Raw genomic sequence first — 22,341 nt, 5'->3', positions numbered from 1 at the left:
GGAGAGAGAGAGAGAGAGAGAGAGAGAGAGAGAGAGAGAGAGAGAGAGAGAGAGAGAGAGAGAGAATTTAAAAAAGAATTAATTTATTTGTCACAGATCCAGAGTATTAAACTCCAGTCTGACTGAAGGGGAACATCAGCAGAGGTGACTCCCCCCCCCCCCCTGCCCATGCCCAGTGACCAGGGCACAGAACTGGGTTTGGTGAACAGCAGCAGTAATTGCAGAGTTCCACGCACCTATTTAACTCTTGATTCTGACACTGTGCAGGATAAATATCCAGCCTGAAAATTACCTAGACTCTTTTGCCAGTGTGAACTCGGTAGTGTCTTACAAGGTGGGATGACCGAGTGAATCCCTTCCCGCATTCAGAGCAGGTGAACGGCCACTCCCCAGTGTGAACTGACTGGTGTGCCACTAGCTTATAGGAGTGAGTGAATCCCTTCCCACAGTCTGGGCAGGTGAACGGCCTCTCCCCGGTGTGAATGCGCTGGTGTACCAGTAGATCAGATGACCGGGTGAATCCCTTCCCACAGTCTGGGCAGGAGAACGGCCTCTCCCCGGTGTGAACAGACCGGTGTTTCCGTAGGTTGGATGAGTGAGTGAACCCCATCCCACAGACTGAACAGGTGAACGGCCCTCAGCCCCGTGTGGACTGGCTGGTGTGCCAGTAGGTCAGACGATCGAGTAAAACCCTTCCCACAGTCTGAGCAGGTGAAGGGCCCCTCCCCCGTGTGAACCGACCGATGCTTCTGCAGATTGGACGATCGAGCAAATCCCTTCCCGCAGTCTGAACACATGAACGGCCTCTCCCCCGGTGTGAACTCGCTGGTGCACCAGCAGATCGGACAACCGAGTGAATCCCTTCCCACAGTCTGAGCAGGTGAACGGCCTCTCCCCGGTGTGGACTGACCGGTGCACCCTCAGTTGAAGTGACCGATTGAAGGCCCTCCCACAGTCTGAGCAGGTGAACGGCCTCTCCCCGGTGTGAACAGACACCCGGTGCTTGCGTAGACTGGATGAGTGGGTGAAACCCTTCCCGCAGACTGAACAGGTGAAAGGCCTCTCCCCCATGTGAACTCACCACCGTGCCGGCAGGTGAGACGACCGAGTGAATTCCTTCCCGCAATCCGAGCAGGTGAACGGCCTCTCCCCGGTGTGCACGCTCTTGTGTATCACAAAATCAGTCTGCCGAGTAAGCTGCTTCACACACACACACACACACAGACACACACACACACACAGACACACACACACACACACAGACAGACACACACACACAGACAGACAGACACACACACACACACTCACACACACACACACACACACACACACACACACTCACACCAGCTGAAGAGTCTCTCTCCCTTGTACACTCATCAGCGTGCCTGCAGCCGGTCTGAATGAGTGACTCTCTGCCCACACACGGAGCGAGTGAACAGACTCTCTGTGCTGTAAGTCTTCTGACGTTCCTTCAGTTCCAATCCCACACACGGAGCAGGTGAACGGCGAACTGACTGGCGTGGCCGAGGGTCGGCTGAGAGAGAAAATCCCTTCCCACAGACAAGAGGAGGAGAATCTGTCAATTCGTAAGTCAGTTGTCAAGACGCAGTGAAATCCTCGTACAATCAGTTGTGGTCATGTTTAACCAATCTATTAGAGTTTTTCGAGGAAGTTTCCAGGAAAGCAAATGAAGGGAAGGCAGTGGATGTTGTATACATGGACTTCAGTAAGGCCTTTGACAAGGTCCCGCATGGGAGGATAGTCGGGAAGATTCAGTTGCTAGGTATACATGGAGAGGTAGTAAATTGGATTAGACATTGGCTCAATGGGAGAAGCCAGACAGTGGTAGTGGAGGATTGCTACTCTGAGTGGAGGCCTGTGACTAGTGGTGTGCCACAGGGATCAGTGCTGGGTCCATTGTTATTTGCCATCTATATCAATGATCTGCATGATAATGTGGCAAATTGGATCAGCAAATTTGCTGATGAGACAAAGATAGCAGGTGTAGTGGACAGTGAGGAAGGTTTTCAAAGCTTGCAGAGCGATTTGGACCAGTTGGAGAAATGGGCTGAAAAATGGCAGATGGAATTTAATGCGGACAAGTGTCGGAAGGTCAAACCAAGGTAGAACATACAAAGTAAATGGTAGGACACTGAGGAGTGCAGTAGAACAGAGGGATCTGGGAGTACAGGTACATAATTCCCTAAAAGTGGCGTCACAGGTAGATAGGGTCGTAAAGAGAGCTTTTGGTACATTGGCCTTTATAAATGAAAGTATTGAGTATAAGAGTTGGAATGTAATGGTGAGGTTGGATAAGACATTGGTGAGACCGAATTTGGAGTATTGTGTGTAGTTTTGGTCACCTAATTACAGGAAGGATATTAATAAGGTTGAAAGAGTGCAGAGAAGGTTTACAAGGATGTTGCCGGGACTTGAGAAACTGAGTTACAGAGAAAGGTTGAATAAGTTAGGACTTCATTCCCTGGAGCGTAGGAGAATGAGGGGTGATTTGATAGAAGTGTATAAAATTACGATGGGTATAGATAGAGTGAATTCAAGCAGGCTTTTTCCACTGAGGCTAGGGGAGGAAAAAAACAGAGGTCATGGGTTAAGGATGAAGGGGGAAAAGTTTAAAGGGAACATTGGGGGGGGCTTCTTCATGCAGAGAACGGTGAGAGTGTGAAATGAGCTGCCAGATGAAGTGGGGAATGCGGGCTCACTTTTGACATTTAAGAAAAACTTGGACAGGTACATGGATGAGAGGGGTTTGGAGGGATATGGGCCGGGTGCAGGTCAGTGGGACTAGGCAGAAAAATGGTTCGGCACAGCCAAGAAGGGCTGAAAGGCCTGTTTCTGTGCTGTAATGTTCTACGGTTCTACGGAGTCCTTGAGGTACTGTGGGCTGTTTGTCTGGTGTTTGAACTCAAAGACTCTAGCAACAGCTTTGAGTTCAAACACCAGACAAGCAGCCCACGATACCCACAGGCAAATGGAGAAGCCTCCTACTGAAGGCAAAAGAGCCCTGCAAAGCACCGCTTAGCTTCTCACTCCGCACCTCTTGCGAACGGCTGCAGCCCACCAGAGCCGTCGATGTGACGGAGACAGACGACAAGCCGGCCCGTTCTTCCTTCCCTTCTCCAACCTCACTTACCGGACTTCGACAAAGTGAGAGATTGTGAGGCAATGCAGCGTGAGGAAAACCTTCGTCACCGCTCAGGAGCGGGGAAGGTGTTCGGGTCACAGACCAATTCACCAACGGAACAGTAGTCGGGCAGGCGTGCACCACGATCGTTTGCGATTAGGGCATCGCAAGGTGAAATAGGAACCTAATTTTTCCTTTTTTTTCCCTAAGAATGGGAGTTGGACAATCCACACCACGGGTGCATGAAAAAAAGGTACTTTTTTTAAATCAGGGTGGCTATTGAGACTTCAAAGGCAGAGTTTCACGGCAGTCTCTTTGATTTCAGGAGCAACCAGTCAGCGAGCAGCAATGCGTAAAAAGAGCTACCTTTCGGTCAGCTCTGTGTCTCCAAGATTTAAAAGGCTTAGCAGGGTCTATAGCACAGGGTAATAGGACCAACGGAAGATCCACTCCTGTACAAACTGTGCAAATGCAACTATAAAGGAACAGCAATAAATAACGAGAACGTCACATAACGGGATACAAAGTCCTCAAAGTGAGGTCATTGGTTACGGGAACATCTCAACGGATGGGTAAATGAGTGTAGCCCCTCCTGCTCAAGAGCCTGGTGGCTGTGCGGTAGTAACTTTCCTTGAAACTGGTGGGGCCAGTCCTGAGGCTCTTGAACCCCTCTCCGTTGGCAGTAGTGAGAAGAGAGCACGTCCTGGGTGGTGAGGATCCCTGAAGACGGGTGCTGCTTTCCTGTGACACTGTTTCATGCAGACGTGCCCGACGGTTGGAAGGACTTTACTGGGCCGAATACACTACAGTTTGTACGATTTTCTGTTCAAATGAATTGGTGTTTCCACGCCACACCATGATGCAGCCAGTCAATATACTCTCCACTACACATCGAAGGAAGTTGGTCGAAGTTTCAAGTGTCACGCTGTATCTCCACAAACTCCAAAGCAGAGGAACTGCCGTGACTTCTTCACAACTGCCCCACACAGCAATACCCGGGAATTTAAAGCTGCTAAACCTCTCCGCATCTCGGCCTGTGATGAGGCCTGGGCAGTCAACATGAGAAAGCCTGCAGATTCTGGAAATCCAAGGCAGCAAAAAGCTGGAGGAACTCAGCAGGTCGGGCAGCATCGATGGAAATTAAGAAACAGTGGACCTTTCGGGCCAAGACCCTTCCTTCATCAAGAGGTGTGACTCGACTGAATTTTCGACCTCCCTCCTGTGTGCTGACTTCGATTCGGCCCACAAAAGTGGCGTCATCAGCAAAATTGAATACGCTGCTGGAGCTATGCTTAGCCACACAGCCACAGGTCCAATGCAAGAGGAGTTAGACCAGAAGTGATTCTCTCAAGAAGTAAAGCAGATGGAAGAATTTTGCTTTTCTTTCGTGCAGCACCAATTGCCATTTTCATTGACTGGAGGGTACACTCCTTATCGGAGATTAATTCGGAATTATATTTTCATTCAGAGTTCCTAATCCTTGGGTTTAGATAGCTGGAAGATCCGTCTGCTCCCATTCCCTCACGCTGCCCTTTGGAACATGCCCTGTGAACTGGCGGGGAAAGCGCTGGGGGAGCGTCACTCATGGCTGTTCCCTTACCCAGAAATCCCCACGTGCGAGAGACTCATCTATCCGCCACGGTCCCGGCGGTACGCATGCGCCTCAGAGAGGGGAAAGCGGAAAGCTCCCCCTGGGGCCCGGGTGCGGACCGTGGGGTCGAGAGAGGGAAAGGGACCGGGACTGGCCCGGGATGCGGATCCTGGGTGTGTCCGGAGCTCACAGTAATTATCCCGGAGACGCGGTTCGGACGCCGCTGCCGATAACGATCTCGCCCGGAGCCGCGCTCCTACCTGCTGCCGAGTCTCCGGGAGCCTTTTGACCACTGAGCGCATGCGCGACCTCCCGGAACGCGGTGCGCCCCTTGCGCATGCGCGTTTGATCGCTTGGTGATCAAACCAAAATGCAGGAGGAATTCAGCCGTTCGGGCGGAGCCCACAGAAAAAAGATAAACAGTTGCAGTTTCAGGCTGATACCCTTCTTCAGCACTGAGAAGAAAGGGGGAAGATGCCAGAATAAAAAAAATATATGTACAGTAGATACGGGAAGGGGGAAAAGAGGCTAGCTGGAGGGTGTTAGGTGAAGCCAGGTGGCTGGGCAAGGTCCAGGGCTGGAGAAGAAAGGATCTGATAGGAAAGGAGAGTCTTGTCTTGTCCATACTGCACCAACCGCCGCCACTGGGCTGTAAACGTGCGGGAGCGGTGTGCAGTTAAGTGCCTTGCTCAAGGACACACACGCTGCCTCAGCTGAGTGAGGCTCGAACTAACGACCTTCAGATCCCTAGCCCAAAGCCTTAACCGCTTGGCCACGTGCCAGCACAACCCCAGGAGAGAGATTAAAGAGGAGGGGTCCCAGGGTGAAGCAACAGGCAGGTGAGAAGTAAAGATGAGAAGAGAGGAAGTGTTGGGGGGTGTTTGCTGGAAGGAGAAGCCAATATTTATGCCATCAGGTTGGAGGGTACCCAGACGGAATATAAAGTGTTGCTCCTCACTTCGGACGGTGGCCTCACCTGGCCACTAGTGGAGGCCTCGGATCAACACACTGGACGGGAATGGGAATCGGATTTTAAAATGACTGGGCACCAGGAACTCCTGCTTGAGGAGGATGGTGTGGAGGTGCATCCGATGATGAAGCCACCCTCAGGGTGCAGGAGCAACATCTTGTATTCCGTCTGGGTTCCTTCCAACCTGACGAACTGAACCGTTGTACACCGGCTTTGTCTATTTGAGTGAGAGCTCTCTCTCTTGTGGACTGAATCATGGTCTTCTTCGAACTCCTGAAGAACTATTTTTCAGTGACATTTGCTTTTATGTTGGCCATTGGTGGCATTTCAGTTATTTTGCTCTTTGACGTGGGATGGAGACTTGCCGCATCTGCAGCTGGCCATTTTACCCGTTATTTGTTTCCTTGTCTGTTTTGTGTGAGCCGAGCTCTGCTGTCACCTCTTTCTGACTGCGTCCTGTTTGAACCCTTTCTTGTACAGCTTCCAGCTTCTAGCTTTTTCGTGTCTGGCCTCCGCCTGTTGTTGACGAGCATTTTCACTCTGCCTGACCATAGTAATCGCTTCCTCTAGTGTGAGATTTCCCTGCAACTGTAGTTCCGCTGACAATTTGGCATCGAGCAGGCAGACAGCAATCTTGTCTCCAATTAGCTCACCTCTCAGATGTCTGACGGGGCATATAATGCTGTGATGAAGTCATTTACACTTTCATCTGTCCCCTGTTTCCTGGAGTTGGACTTTCCCTCTCATATATCACATTTCGCTTTCCTGTGAAATATTCTTTTAATTTCTCATTCACTGGTTTGCCCTTCCTGTTCTGAGCACCCGGCAGTCCTAATCCACCCACGACGCGTCATCTGCTTTGTCACCCACGTAGTGTTTCAGTGTGTTAAACTTGTTGATCTTCTTCAACCAGGGTGGGATTGCTTGCAATCCTAAATCACTCAGTGCCTGAGCCATCTCTCAAAGTTTAGAGAAATCAAATGACTTGGAGGATTTTATTTGTTAGGTGAGTAGATGTAGGCACCACAGGTATTTGCTCCATTTTTCCTGTTTATTATTTTATTCATTTGGATAACAATAGACAATAGGTGCAGGAGTAGGCCATTCGGCCCTTAGCACCACCATTCACTGTGATCATGGCTGATCATACACAATCAGTACCCCGTTCCTGCCCTCTCCCCATATCCCCTGACTCCGCTATCTTTAAGAGCTCTATCTAACTCTTTCTTGAAAGCACCCAGAGAATTGGCCTCCACTGCCTTCTGAGGCAGAGCATTCCACAGATCCACCACTCTCTGTGTGAAAAAGTTTTTCTGCATCACTGTTCTAAACGGCCTACCCCTTATTCTTAAACTGTGGCCTCTAGTTCTGGACTCGCCCATCAGCGGGAACATGCTTCCTGCCTCCAGCGTGTCCAATCCCTTAATAATCTTATATGTCTCAATCAGATCCCCTCTCATCCTTCTAAATTCCGGTGTATACAAGCCCAGTCGCTCCAATCTTTCAACATACGACAGTCCCGCCATCCCGGGAATTAACCTCGTGAACCTACGCTGCACCCCCTCAATAGCAATAACAGAAGTCTTCTTTTCTCTCCCTGAGAGTTTGACTGACTTCTCGGCTCTGTCTGTGTCTCTCTGCACCTCCCCAGGCTAGCGGCTCACAGATTGTTACAATATGTCTACCTGTGGGTGGAGCTTAAACACGTTGCCTAGCAACCCTGCCCCCTTTTTCAGCTCACGCCTCATGGTGCACACAATTAGCGAACTGGCAGAGGCAGTTCGGGAAGACAAGTCTCTGGCTATTTCTCGTAGATAGATGTGAACGAGAGCAGTCTTACTGTAAATTCTGCCTCGTTGAGGATCTCACTGGGCTTGTAGCTTTGGTTCATCGACGATCGACCACTTCTGACACCGCGTTGTGTTCGTCATTCGGGGTCAGTGCAGAGCACGCCAGTACAGCAGCATGCGGGATACTAAACTGAACTTCCTTGACAACCCTGACCGCGGTATGTGAACTCCTCCCATGTGGCAGAAGAACACTGTTAACCACCACTACATTTCTCCATCTTTGGGGGGGGGGGGAAAAAAACTAGTTATGCACTACTTGCTTATAGAGCCTGAAATTATTTAATCTGAAATGCCGTCTTTCACCCATTGATGTCTCTTGTTTATCTTTTTACAGGTTACAAATGACAAATAATTTGTGAACGGGAATCCCAAACATAACAGCACATCAGTTTTGCTGTCCCTGTCTGGATATCTAAGGATTGACCATATAATTCCTTTGTGAAACCAATATATCAGTTGTTGATGTTGGGAGATGAAGAAGGTTCTCATCTCAGCTGGAAATGTGTTTTGTGTCTGAAATGAAGTTTTCTGTTGTGACTCCGTGAAATCCACTGGAACCCGGGGTGCTGAGAACACACCAGCATTTGTTCACTGGGGATCAGTTCTTCAACTGCACTGATTGTAGGAGGGATTCACTACTTGATGCAGTCCCATTAAAGGTGTTCCCTCCCACACCCAGTGACCAGGCAGCAAAACTAGGTTTGATGAACAGCTGCAATAATCGCAGACCTCGGCACAAAAAAAAATCTGACTTGACATCTGACTATGAATTACAAGATTCTTCTTCTCTCATATATGGGAAGGGATTTCTCTTTCTCAGCCGACCCGCAGGCACACCAGTGAGTTCGCAGTGTGGAGAGGCCATTCACCTGCCCTGTATGTGGGAGGGGATTTTCCATCTCAGCTGACCAGCAGAGTCACCAATGATTTCAGAAGTGGGGAGAGGCCATTCACCTGCTCTGTGTACGGGACAGGATCTACTCAGTCGTCCGGCCGGAAGAGGCGTCAGAAAAGTCACAGCCGTGAGAGGCTGTTCACTCGCTCCGTGTGTGGGAAGAGACTCACTCACTCAGCCCAGCCGTGGACACAACAACGAAACAGTCAGTTCACACGAGCAGAGGACCATTCTCCTGCTCTGACCGTGGCAAGGGATTCACTCACTCATCTGACCTACTGGCCTAGCAGTCTGTTCACACTGGGGAGAGACCAATCACCTGCTCGGACTGTGGGAAGGGACTTACTCGATCATCCAACTTACAGACACACCAGCAAGTTCACACTGGGGAGAGACCATTCTCCTGCTCCGAATGTGGGAAGAGATTCACTCAGTCATCCCACTTTGTGACGCACTGCCGAGTTCACACATGGGGAAACGGTTTAAGTGAGCACTGTGCTTGATATTCAGCCATCACTGTTGCTGAATCCAGAGTTCATTTCAAAAGTGATTTTTTTTTTGTGCCGAAGTCTACAATTATTGCAGCTGTTCATCAAACCCAGTTTTGCGAAAAATAAACCTGTTATATTTTTAAACTTCATCTCTGGTACTTAGTGAATTTCTAACACACCCAGTGTACAGTAGGGAGTCAACTCAGCCCAGCTGGCCCCTGCCAGTGTTTCTGTTCCACGACAGCCCTTTTCAATCCATCCCTACTGTTCCCCTCTCACTCTCCCTGTGGGTGATGGGTTCCAAACAGTCCCCACTCTGTGGGTGAAGAGTTTTTCCTTGAACCTCCTGCGTGACTTTCCGCAGACTGAAGAAGATGGCTGACTGCAGTTACGTCCGACAAATCGTTGAGCCGAGGAAGAATGACGTTGGTAGCTAACCTAATTATTGTTGTTAGAATGCACTGCTGCCCCCTAAATTCTGAAAGCAGAATGAGGAACCATGTTCAGCGGGGCAGAGTTGCGACCAGAGACGGGTTAGCCTAGGGCACAGCGTGGGGCTCCGGACAGTGGTAGGGGTAAGAAGATAAGATGAGGAGCAGGGAAACAGTTGAGGTATGCAGTGTCAGGGTAGCAGCAGCTGGATGCTGATTGACAGAGTAAAATTAGGTTAATTTTGATTGTTGATACAATGCCTGTTGACGTTGAGAATATTGCTTGCTGAGTTAAACTGGCTACTGAGATTCCATAAAATGTATTGATCAGCTTGCTAGAGGGGAAGCAATGCCTTCAATGGCACTGTTGATTGGGCAGAGTACTGAGCACGCGCAGAAATGATGTAATGATCGAGAAACATGGCTCTGTAAGAAACGTGCTTTTGTTGCTGTTGAATAAAAGTCTTTATTCTTCCAGAATATTGTTTGTAATTAGTAACCCACGGTACATATAAAGAACACAACAACAATGCCTGTTGACGTTGAGAATATTGCTTGCTGAGTTAAACTGGCTACTGAGATCTCATAAAATGTATTAAGCAGCTTGGTAGAGGGGAAGCAATGCCTTCAATGGCACTGTCCTTACCCAGAAGTCTCTGAGCTTAGGAATGCAGTATCTCTGCAAATCAAGTGTGAGAATCCAAAGTTGCGCCGAAGCCGTGGGTGTTCTGCGGACGCAAGTTTCTGGGAACCGGTGCGCTGGGCCTCCCAGGCACAGCTGTCTAAACCTGAGGATCCGTAACTCTGGTGAAAAGGTTTTCCGCAAGTTTATCTCGCTTGAAAACATATGCTGCATCTTCCGCATACAAGCAGTTGAAGTGGGACACTGAGATCAGGTCCGGTGGCCAAAAGCAGCTGATGTCCAGACCTTGGGAACCAATGGGAACAGTGGAGACTGAGGCCTGAGAGAAAACGCTGGGTCCAAACTTCCAGTGAATTAGGCTGTAAGTCACGAGGGGTGATTGATACGTTTGTGGCTTAAGGTAGAAAGAGATGAGTTATTAACTTCAAACTTTCTGCACAATCACTCAAAGAGTTGACCTGCACGTGCACGTAACGAGAGCTGTATAAATCATCTCCTTCTACCTCAGGCTACGAACTTATCAATCACCCATCTGTGGACACTTTCTGTATGCTCCACGACCGCTGGACTAAGTGTGCGAATGTAGGAGGGGACTATGTTGAAAAATAAATGCGCTAGGTTTTCTAAAACTGACTCCTTCTACCTTAGGCCACGGACATATCAATCACCCCTCGTAGAGCGGCTCGGGGTAAACAAGCTCGTCCCTTTTGGTTCTTTGAGAGACATATTTTTTGAATATCATCTGGTGCTGGATCCCTCAGGCCAGTGAGGCCATTGTTTCTTAAGAGTCACAGAACAGTACAGCACAGAAATAGGCCCTTCAGCCCTTCTAGTCCGTGCCAAACATTTCATCTGCCTGGTCCTATCGATCATTGGCTTCATCCCCCTGCCTGCCTAAACACCCCTTAAATCCTGAAACGGAGCTCGCTTGCCCCACCTGCACTGGCAGCTCACTCCACACTCTCTCGCCACCCTCCGAGTGAAGAAAGCCGCCCCTCATGCTCCTCTCGAACTTTTCGCCCCTCAACCCTTAAGCTCTGGGCTCTTGCTCTCCCTCCCAACCGCAGAGTGGAAAAAAGCCTACTTCCGTCTATGCAATTTATACCCCTGATGATTTTGTATGCCTCTATCAAACATCCCCCCCCCCGAGTCTCCTATTTTCCAATGACTACAGTTCTAATCTTCCCTTGTCATTCAGGTCCTCCAGCCCAAGCAACATCCTCGTGAATTAAACCTCCTTGTAGGTAGGATGTCAGGGTGGGGAACAGCTTCCTCCCCAGGCCATAAAACTGATGAACCGCCGGCCACCACCTGGGTCTCACTACGTATGAAGTGCTAGGAGCATCATGCCATTTTACCTTTTAACTTGCGTCGCAAGTGCACCTTATCAGTGAGCCAGTAGGCTGGTCCTGGACTTATTTTACTTGGCATAACTTAATTATTATTTATGGTTTTATATTGCTATATTCTTGGTTGGTGCGGCTGTAACGAAACCCAGTTTCCCTCGGGATCAATAAAGTATGTGTCTGTCTGTCTATATTTGTGAATTTATTGGTAGTAATAGTACTTGTGCGTCAGTCCCGTAAGGTTGTCATATCCAGGGGCGGGTATTTCATTTCCTTCCTGCAGGTAAGGTGGCCAAAACTGCACAACTGTGCTCCAAACGAGGTCTCGCCAATGTGTTACGCAACAAAGTACTGGAGAGTTTAACATCGGTAGCTGAGCGAAGGGCGCTGAGTAGGCTACGGTCAATTATGGATAACTCTGAACATCCTCTACATAGCACCATCCAGAGACAGAGAAGCAGTTTCAGCGACAGGTTACTATCGATGCAATGCTCCTCAGACAGGATGAAGAGGTCAATACTCCCCAATGCCATTAGGCTTTACAATTCAACCGCCAGGACTTAAGAACTTTTTAAAAGCTATTATTAATGCTTTTTGAGATAGTGATTTAGATGCATATCATATTTTTTACTGAGTTAAGTATTGTATGTAATTAGTTTTGCTACAACAAGTGTATGGGACATTGGAAAAAAAAGTTGAATTTCCCCATGGGGATGAATAAAGTATCTATCTATCTATCTATCAAAGATAACATCCCATCCCCTCCGCTAAAATCCGTGAAAGCTTTCTTTACAACCCTGCCTCTCTGCGACGCCACTCTCAATGAGCTAAGGACCAGTCAAGCCAGATCGCTTTGTTCCACCACACTCCTTAGTGCCCTACCCTGTCACTGTGTAGGACTCGCCCTGGTTGTCTCTACCAAAGTAGAGCACCTCACACTGGTCCGCATTAAATTCCATCCCGACACTTTTCTAGCTGGTCCAGATCCCACTGCAAGCATCGGTAGTCTTCCTTCCTGTCCAGCGTGTACCCCCAATCCTGGTTTCATCCACACACGTTTTTGAAGACCCAGTGAACCACATCATCCAGATCACTGATACAGGCAACAACGGACCCAGCACCGATCCCCCCCGCAGCACACCGATAGTCACAGGCCACCAGTCGGAGAGGCAACACTATACTACCACTCGCTGGCTTCTCCCACAAGGCCATTGTCTAATCTAATTTACTATCTCACCTTGAATGCCAGGCGACTGAAACTTCTCGGCCAACCACCCATGTGGGATCTTTGCCAGATGTCCTGCTAAAGTCCATGGAGACAGCATCCACTCTGCCTTGCCTTCATCCACCTTCCTGGTAGCTTCCTCGAAAAGCTCTGTAAAATTGGTTGGCACGCATGGATCCACGCCGCTGCCCCTCTTCAGTCCACGTCAATCCAAATACTCATATATCCAGTCTCTCAGAATACCTTCCCACGACTTTCTCATCGGCTGTCCTCCGTCCCCTGGTGTCCCACCTGTCGCTAAGGATGTCAGAGCCCCTGCAGTTTCTCCTCCTCCCTCCCACAGGTTCCAAAGGGAACACCTTCTCAGGCCCTGGGCACTTACCCGCCCTAATTTACCAGAGAACAAACATCTCCAACTCTGTAACTTGTATAGGGTCCGTGAAATCAATGCTGCTTTGCCTTGCTTCTCCGGGACTCCGTGCCGGTCTCCGCCAGCGCAGATAGGAATGGGGTGACAGTAGGGATGAATGGAGGGGCTGAGGACATGGTACAGGGGGAGCAGATGCGATTTTCAACTTCTTGGATGGTTGGGACCTTTCCTGGGGAAGGGGCGACCTGCACAAGAGGAACGGGGGAAAGCCAAGATCCCGGCCGTGAGGTCTGCCCATACTGCTCCGGAGAGCTTAGACTAGTTTTGCAGGGGGCAGGGGGCAGGATTAGCTGGTCACTAAGGAAAGAATCGGACCAGAAGGTAGATGTCGGGGAAAGCATCGAAAGGCAAAATCGAAATAATAGGCATGTTGGCTGGATAGTTTGAATTGTGTATATTTTAATGCTAGGACTGTTATCAATAAGGGTGATAAGGGTGATAATGGTGATAATGGCTCATTATATAGAATATAGAACGTATAGCACATTACAGGCCCTTCGGCCCAAATACTGTACCGACCATGTAACCTACTCTAGAAACTGCCTCTAGAATTTCCCTACTGCATCGCCCTCTATTTTTCTAAGCTCCACGTACCTCTGAAAAGACCCTATGGTATCTGCCTCCACCACAACCATCGGCAGTGAATTCCACACACCCACCACTTTGTGTGTGAAACACGTACCCCTGACATTTCCAAGCACCTTAAAACTATGCCACCTTGCGCTAGCCATTTCAGTCCAGTGAAAAGGCCTCTGGCTTTCCACATGATCGATGCCCCTCACCATTTACCCTAGCTTTACCCCTCGTACTTTTCTAGACCTCTATCATGGAACATAAAACGTAGAAATTGACAGCACATTCGGTGCATTCCACGCACCCACCGCTCTGTGTGGAAAAACTCACCCCTGACATCCCCTCTGTACCGACTTCTTTAAAATGATGCCCCCTCGCGTTAGCCAGTTCAGCCCCGGCAAAAAAGCCTCTGGCTATCCACACGATCAATGCCTCTCATCATCTTATACTCCTCTATCAGGTCACCTCTCATCCTCCGTCGCTCCAAGGAGAAAAGGCCAAGTTCACTCAACCCATTCTCATAAGGCACACTCTTTACTCCAGGCAACATCCTTGTAAATTCCTCTGCACCCTTTCTATAGTCCACATCCTTCCTGTAGTGAGATCACTAGAAATGAAACCAAATGGGGCCTGACCAAGGTCTTTCATAGCTGTAACATTGCCTCACGGCTCTTGAACACGATCCCACGGTTGATGAAGGCCATCACACCAGACGCCTTCTTAACAACACTGTCAACCTGCACAGCAGCTTTGAGCGTCTTGTGGACTCGGACCTCAAGATCCCTCTGATCCTCCACACTGCCGAGTCTTACCATTAATATTGTATTCTGTCATCAAATTTGACCTGCCGAAATGAACCACTTCGCACGTATCTGGGTTGAACTCCATCGATGTTTTGCTGTGACCTCTGACAGCCCTCCGCACTACCCACGACTCCCCCAACCTGAGTGTCGTCAGCAAACTTACTAAACCCACCCTTCTACTTCTTCATCCAGATCATTTATAAGAATCAGAAAGAGGATGGGTCCCAGAACAGATCCCCAAGGCACACCACTGGTCACCAACCTCCATGCAAAAATATCTATAACCACCCTTTGCCTTCTGTGGGCAAGCCAATTCCGGATCCACAAAGCAAGGTCCCCTTGGATCCCATGCCTCCTTACTTTCTGAAGCAGCCTTGCATGGGGTACTTTATCAAATTCCTTACTGAAATCCATATACACTGCACCCATTGCTCTACCTTCATCAATGTGTTTTGTTACATCTTCAAAGAATTCAATCAGGCTCATAAGGCATGACCTGCCCTTGACAAAGCCATGCTGACTATCCCTAATCAAAATAGTGCTCTCCAAATGCTCATAAATCCTGCCTCTCAGGATCTTCTCCAACATCTTGCCCACCACTGAAGTCAGACGCACTGGTCTGTAATTTCCTGAGTTATCTCCACTCCCTTTCTGCAACAAGGGAACAACATATTCAGCCCTCTGATCCTCTAGGCAGCATCTGGAGTACTGTGCACAGTTCTGGTCACCCCACTTTAGGAGGGATGCTGAGGCTTTGGAGAGGGGGCAGAAGAGGTACTTTTGAAGAGGGATGCTGACTGGTTCAGAGGGCATGCGCTATCACGGGACGCTGGACAAATTTGGGTCGTTTTCTCTGGAGCAGCGGAGGCTGAGGGGAGATCTGATGGAGGTTTACAAGTTTATGAGAGCCATAGATAGAGTGGACAAGGGAGTATCTGCTTTCCAGGGTTGAAACGTCTAATACCAGAGGGCATCCATTGAAGGCGAGAGAGGGCAGGTTCAACGGGGATGTGAGGGGTAAAGTTTTTTGACTCAAAGCCCCGGATGCCTGCCACGCGCTGCCTGGTATGGCCGTCGGCAGCCGTCAATCCCAGGGGGATCATGGGTTTGCGCCCCTGGTGGACCGGGTTAAGCAGCGTCTGCAGTGACTGTGGAGTCCAATGTGGGAGCGACAGACCTCGCCACACTGCGTACAGCAGAATGCCGAGGCAGCTGTCCTTGTAGCGTAGTTGGGGGTCTTCCTGTTGACCTCCTTCCAGACCCCAGCTCCCCAGAGAGAAGGTCCTTTGGTACGCGCCCATCTGCCATGCGCAAGACGTGGCCTAGTTAGCGCATAGGCCTCTGTTTGAGGAAGGTGAACATGCAGTGGTGTCTGTTTTCTCCAGCGCCGTGTTGTCAGTGACCTTGCCTTCCCAGGTGATACCCAGGTGAGGCAGCACATCTGGAAAGCGTTGAGTCGCTTCTCTTGTTTCGTGCACGGGGGTTCAAGTCTCGCTGGCGCGGAGCAAAGTGCGCAACACACCGGCTGCGCACACCTGGACTTTGGTGTTCACGGTGAGTCCGTTGCTGGCCCAGACTCTCTTAGCCAACCCTGACAAGTTCGCGGCTGCTTTTCCGATACCCTCGTCGATCTTGCTTTCGAGTGACGAGCCCAGGTATGCAAATTCGTGGATGACTTCCAGCTCACAGTCAACAGTGTTAATGGATGGCTTGTCGTCGAGGTCTTTGGCCCCATCACCCGTGTCTTCTTCAGGCCGAACTCTCTGCAGGCGTCCGCAGAGTGGGCCGTGAGATCCTGCAGTGAGTGAGTTGCGACAACTGCATCATCGGCAAACAGGAAGTCTCGGAGGAGCCTTACAACCATATAACAATTACAGCACGGAAACAGGCCATCTCGGCCCTTCTAGTCCGTGCCGAACGCTTACTCTCACCTTGTCCCACCGACCTGCACTCGGCCCATAACCCTCCATTCCTTTCCTGTCCATATACCTGTCCATATACCTATCCAATTTTACTTTAAATGACAATACCGAACCTGCCTCTACCACTTCTACTGGAAGCTCGTTCCACACAGCTACTACTCTCTGAATAAAGAAGTTCCCCCTCGTGTTACCCCTAAACTTTTGCCCCCTAAATCTCAACTCATGTCCTCTTGTTTGAATATCCCCTACTCTCAATGGAAAAAGCCTATCCACGTCAACTCTATCTATATCCCTCATAATTTTAAATACCTCTATCAAGTCCCCCCTCAACCTTCTACGCTCCAAAAAATAAAGACCTAACTTGTTCAACCTTTCTCTGTAACTTAGGTGCTGAAACCCAGGTAACATTCTAGTAAATCTACTCTGTACTCTCTCTATTTTGTTGACATCTTTCCTATAATTCGGTGACCAGAACTGTACACAATACTCTAAATTTGGTCTCACCAATACCCTGTACAATTTTAACATTACATCCCAACTCCTATACTCAATACTCTGATTTATAAAGGCCAGCATACCAAAAGCTTTCTTCACCACCTTATCCACATGAGATTCCACCTTCAAAGAACTATGCACCATTATGCTAGATCACTCTGCTCTACTGCATTCCTCAATGCCCTACTATTTACCATGTATGTCCTATTTTGATTAGTCCTACCAAAATGTAGCACCTCACTCTTATCAGCATTAAACTCCATTTGCCATCTTTCAGCCCACTCTTCTAACTGGCCTAAATCTCTCTGCAAGCTTTGAAAACCTACTTTATTATACACAACACCACCTATCTTAGTATCACCTGCATACTTACTAATCTAATTTACCACCCCATCATCCAGATCATTAATGTAAATGACAAACAACACTGGACCCAGTACAGATCCCTGAGGCACACCAGTAGTCACCGGCCTCCAACCTGACGAACAGTTATCCACCACTACTCTCTGGCATCTCCCATCCAGCCACTGTTGAATACATTTTACTAAGTTCCCAACTATGATCTTCTTTCAGCCACAACTTAGTGATGCTTGCAATGTCATATCAGCCAATTTCTAACTCCACTGTAAGATCATCTATCTTATTTTGTATACTATGTGAATACAAATATTGCACTTTTAGTCCCATTTTAGTCCCATTTTCACCAACCTTTCAACTTTGTCTCCATGTTGCCTAAAATTAAATACTTATACCTTCATAAACTTTTTCATCTTATTCTTTATTCTGCAGTTTGGCTTACTCCCCAGAATAAAGAATAAGTTTAGAAAAGTATAAGAATCTAATTTCAGGCTGCTTCCCCAATACTGATGCCAATGTCCTAATAATTCAAACCTACTTCTCCCTCACTAATCTCTGAGCCACATCTTTAGCTGTCTGGTCTTATTAACCCTATACCAATTTGCATGTGGTTGAGCAACTGATCTAGTTTGAAAGACAATCTTCCAACATCATCCTCAATCAACCCAACCAGCTAGTTTGCCCTGGATCCCAAGTGATCCAACTTTTCATCCCAGTTTACCATGCAGTACCCTGTCAGAGACTTTGCTGAAATCCTTATGTTGCATTCCATGTCACTTCTTTGCTCACTTTCCTATCCGCCCAATTCCTTCTATAAACTCCCTTCTTCGTCAACACTACCTCTTCACCCATCTTCGTATCATTCACAAACTTGGCACAAAGCCATCAATTCTGTCATACAAATCGTTACCGTAGGTGCTGTGTAATGAACCCCGGTACAAGTCCACGACGTGAAATATCAGACAGTGCACAATGTACGATTAGATGATTACACTTTATAACTCTTCTTGGTGGTGTGGTTGGTAGAAACAAATTAAACAAAGGCGCCACTCAGTAAATTGATCAGTTTTGTGCACAAAGTTAATTCATTGGAGCTCACGCCTTCCCGATCCGTCCACAAACGACCTCCGAACCGTTCGAATTCCGGTATCCGCTGTCCGGGAACCCGCCAGCCGCTCCCGAACTCGCCACTTCCTCTTCACTCGCCTCGCCGACAAGGCCGCGAACTCTCTCTCGGTCCCCACCATACGAGATAGCATAACAGGTCATTCTTTGGGTAGTTCCCTGTTAGCTGTAATTACAACCGTTACGTACCCCGTAACTGGGTTGTCAAACCGGCAGAAATGGAATGTATGTTGGAGTCTGTAATTACCAGTAACTAATAAAGTTTATTAGCGACTAAGTAATACAGCACAAAAATAAAATGCAAATACGTATATATTACGGGTTAGAATTATATGGACAGAAGTGTGGTAAAAGCAATCAAAAACCAAGCTCTTCCAAAGTCTAGGGGTAAATGAATAGTCTTAGGAGATGATGGAAGTTCAGCTTGGGTCGAAGTAGTTGCTGGTGTAACGTTGGAGAGAAAGAGAGAGAGAGAGAGAAAGAGAGAGAGAGAGAGAGAGAGAGAGAGAGAGAGAGAGAGAGAGAGAGAGAGAGAGAGAGAAAGAGCGAGAGAGAGAGAGAGAGAAAGAGCGAGATGTGAGCAGCTGCAGCAGGCAAACCTTCCGATGTCATCTCGTTCCGTTGTACCGATGCGGTCATTCGGTTATGACCCCTCCATTCTCGGCCAGACCGTTCTTCCGCGGTGGACTCGTCACTCCGGCGTGAGTGGACACACACACAAGTCCCCACCGGCCCTGCTGTAACACTGTGAGCTTTGTGACCGATCTCCCGATTCGGTCCTGCAAGCCCCCCCCCCCCCCCACCCCCCCCACCTTCCTGTGGGTGCACCACACTCTTGTGGTGTCCCGAGGCGTGTCTCCCGGTGTCTCCGCAGACCCGTCTTTTATCTCCCCTGACGGGGTATCAGCCATCCATCAACTGATGGTGCCCATCATACCGGCCACTCCCTGCTGTCTCAGCAGGCACCTGGCACCACTTCGCTGTGTCAGCAGGGACTCACACAAGCAGGCAAAGTCCTTGGAGCAAAAGTAAACAATCAGTGAAGACACCAAAATACTGAGTTATGTCTCTCTCTCTCTCCCTCCCCCTCTGTTCTTCATCTCCCTCTCGTTAGCAGCACCAGTTCACAGGGGGGTCAGTGTCCAAAAGCCAGCCTCATTCTACTGACATTTTAAAGTGACTGTCCACAGAAAACAAGGACCCTAGGGGTACATAACACAACCCAAACATCGCAGCTACAGAGGACTGTTACCTCATCAGTCAATATTACAGAGAAGCCATTTTGTTAGCCTTAACGGTTAACGTTACTGAGAACCCTGCATTAATTTACAGGTTGAAGCGGTGGTGGAGAAGGCAAATGTATGCGTGCATTCAATGCGAGGGGACTTGAATACGAAAGCAAGGATGCAATGTATAAAGCACTGGTGACATCTCACGTGGAATATCCTGAGCAGTTTTGGGCCCCTTATCTACAAAATGATGTGCTCAGCCACTGGGCAGGCTTCAGGGGAGGTTCCTGAAAATGATTCCAGGGTCGGAAGGCTTGTCATGTGGGTAGCATTTGACGTCTCTTGGCCTCCGCTCACTGGAATTCAGAAGAAAAGTCTCGATACAGTCGATGTGGAGAGGATGTTTCCTACGGTGGGAGAGTCTCAGACCAGAGGGCACCGCCTCGAAATAGAAGGGCGTCATTTCAAAATGGAGATGAAGAGGAATGTCCTCAGGCAGGGAGCGGGGACTCTGTCTAATTCACTGCCACAGGCGGCTGTGGAGGCCGAGTCACTGGGTGTATTTAAGACAGAGGTGAGTGGATTCTTATCAGTCAGGGCATGAGGGGATATGGGGAAGTGGGTGAAGGCAAGTCAGTGGATGTTGTCTCTCACATGGTGGATTGGATAGTGGACTACTTGACAGATAGACCTCAGTATGTGCGGTTGGGAGACTGTAGGTCTGACACGGTGGTCAGCAGCACAGGAGCGCCGCAGGGAACCGTATTCTCTCCGGTCCTGTTCACCCTGTACACTTCAGACTTCCAATATAACTCGGAGTCCTGCCATGTGCAGAAGTTCGCTGATGACATGGCCATAGTGGGGTGTGTCAGGAACGGACAGGAGGAGGAGTATAGGAAACTGATACAGGACTTTGTGATATGGTGCAACTCAAACTACCTGCGTCTCAGTATCACCAAGACCAAGGAGATGGTGGTGGACTTTAGGAGATCTAGGCCTCATATGGAGCCAGTGATCATTAATGGAGAATGTGTGGAGCAGGTTAAGACCTACAAGTATCTGGGAGTACAGTTAGACGAGAAGCTAGACTGGACTGCCAACACAGATGCCTTGTGCAGGAAGGCACAGAGTCGACTGTACTTCCTTAGAAGGTTGGCGTCATTCAATGTCTGTAGTGAGATGCTGAAGATGTTCTATAGGTCAGTTGTGGAGAGCGCCCTCTTCTTTGTGGTGGCGTGTTGGGGAGGAAGCATTAAGAAGAGGGACGCCTCACGTCTTAATAAGCTGGTAAGGAAGGCGGGCTCTGTCGTGGGCAAAGTAGTGGAGAGTTTAACATCGGTAGCTGAGCGAAGGGCGCTTAGTAGGCTACGGTCAATTATGGAAAACTCTGAACATCCTCTACATAGCACCATCCAGAGACAGAGAAGCAGTTTCAGCGACAGGTTACTATCGATGCAATGCTCCTCAGACAGGATGAAGAGGTCAATACTCCCCAATGCCATTAGGCTTTACAATTCAACCGCCAGGACTTAAGAACTTTTTAAAAGCTATTATTAATGCTTTTTGAGATAGTGATTTAGATGCATATCATATTTTTTACTGAGTTAAGTATTGTATGTAATTAGTTTTGCTACAACAAGTGTATGGGACATTGGAAAAAAAAGTTGAATTTCCCCATGGGGATGAATAAAGTATCTATCTATCTATCTATCTATCTATCTATCTACATGGACTTTCATAAGGCATTTGACAAGGTCCCACATGGCAGGCTGGTCAAGACTGTTAAGACGCTCCGCATTCAGGAGGAAGTAGTAAATAGAAGATGCTTTGGCTTTGAGAGAGAAGCCAGAGAGTGATTGTGGATGGCTGCCTCTCTGACTGGAACCCTCTCACCAGTGGTGTGCCGCAGGGATTGGTGCTGGGTCCTTTGTTGTTTGTTTTTTTTCCCTTCTATATATAAGATCTGGATGACAATGTGGTTAACCAGATCAGCGTATTTGCAGACAAGAGAAAATCTGCAGACGCTGGAAATACAAGCAACACACACAAAATGCTGGAGGAACTCAGCAGGCCAGGCAGCGTCTATGGGAAAACATACAATCGACGTTTCGGTCCGAGACCCTTCGGTAGGAATGGTGGGGTGGGGGGGGGGGGGGGAGGAGATGAGGAGTAGATTTTAAGTGTGGGGGGAGAGCAGCGAGAGACACAAGGTGATGGGTGAAACCTGGGGAGGGAAGGATAAAGTGAAGAGCCGGGAAGTCGATCGGTGGAAGAGATACAGAGCCGGAGAAGGAGGAGTCCGATAGGAGAGAACTGGAAGTCACGGAAGAAAGAAAAGGGCGGGGAGCACCAGGGGGAGGCTATGGGCAGGCAAGGAGATAAGGCGAGAGAGTGAAAAGGGCATTAGGGAATGGTGAAGGGGGTGTCATTACCGGAAGTTCGAGAAATCGACGTTCATTCGATCAAATTGGAGGCCACCCAGACGGAATACAAGGCCTTGTTCCTCCAACCTGAGGGTGGCCTCATCACGACAGTAGAGGAGCCCATGGATTGACATGTCAGAATGGGAACACGGGAGTCGAACTGGATCGCCACTGGGAGATCCCGCTGGTTCTAACGGACGGATATCTGCGGATGTCACCGAGGTTGGGGGCTGCAGCGGGCGGTGAGGAAGACTATCGAGGCTTGCAGAGGGACCTGGATCAGCCGGAAAAAATTCGGCTGAAAGTGGCAATGGAACTTAATGCAGACAAGCGCGAGGTCTTGCCTTCTCGGTTGGACCAGACAGGGTGGGTCTTACACAGTGAGCAGCACAGTGAATAC

General features: G+C 48.8%; 1 protein-coding gene across 1 annotated transcript in view; it reads right to left on the bottom strand.

Moving 5' to 3' along the window:
• Positions 1–204: 204 nt before the first annotated feature.
• Positions 205–22,341, bottom strand: part of LOC140716981 (uncharacterized) — a 520,796-nt gene continuing 498,659 nt past the window's right edge. Inside the window, exon 3 of the mRNA XM_073030187.1 lies at positions 205–636. Coding sequence (XP_072886288.1) covers positions 293–636 — 344 coding nt within the window. The 3' untranslated portion in view covers positions 205–292. The remainder of the gene's footprint in view (positions 637–22,341) is intronic.

Source organism: Hemitrygon akajei, chromosome 26 (genome assembly GCF_048418815.1).
Source record: "Hemitrygon akajei chromosome 26, sHemAka1.3, whole genome shotgun sequence".
Classification (NCBI taxonomy): Eukaryota; Metazoa; Chordata; class Chondrichthyes; order Myliobatiformes; family Dasyatidae; genus Hemitrygon; species Hemitrygon akajei.
This window is presented reverse-complemented; position numbering and strand designations above follow the sequence as displayed.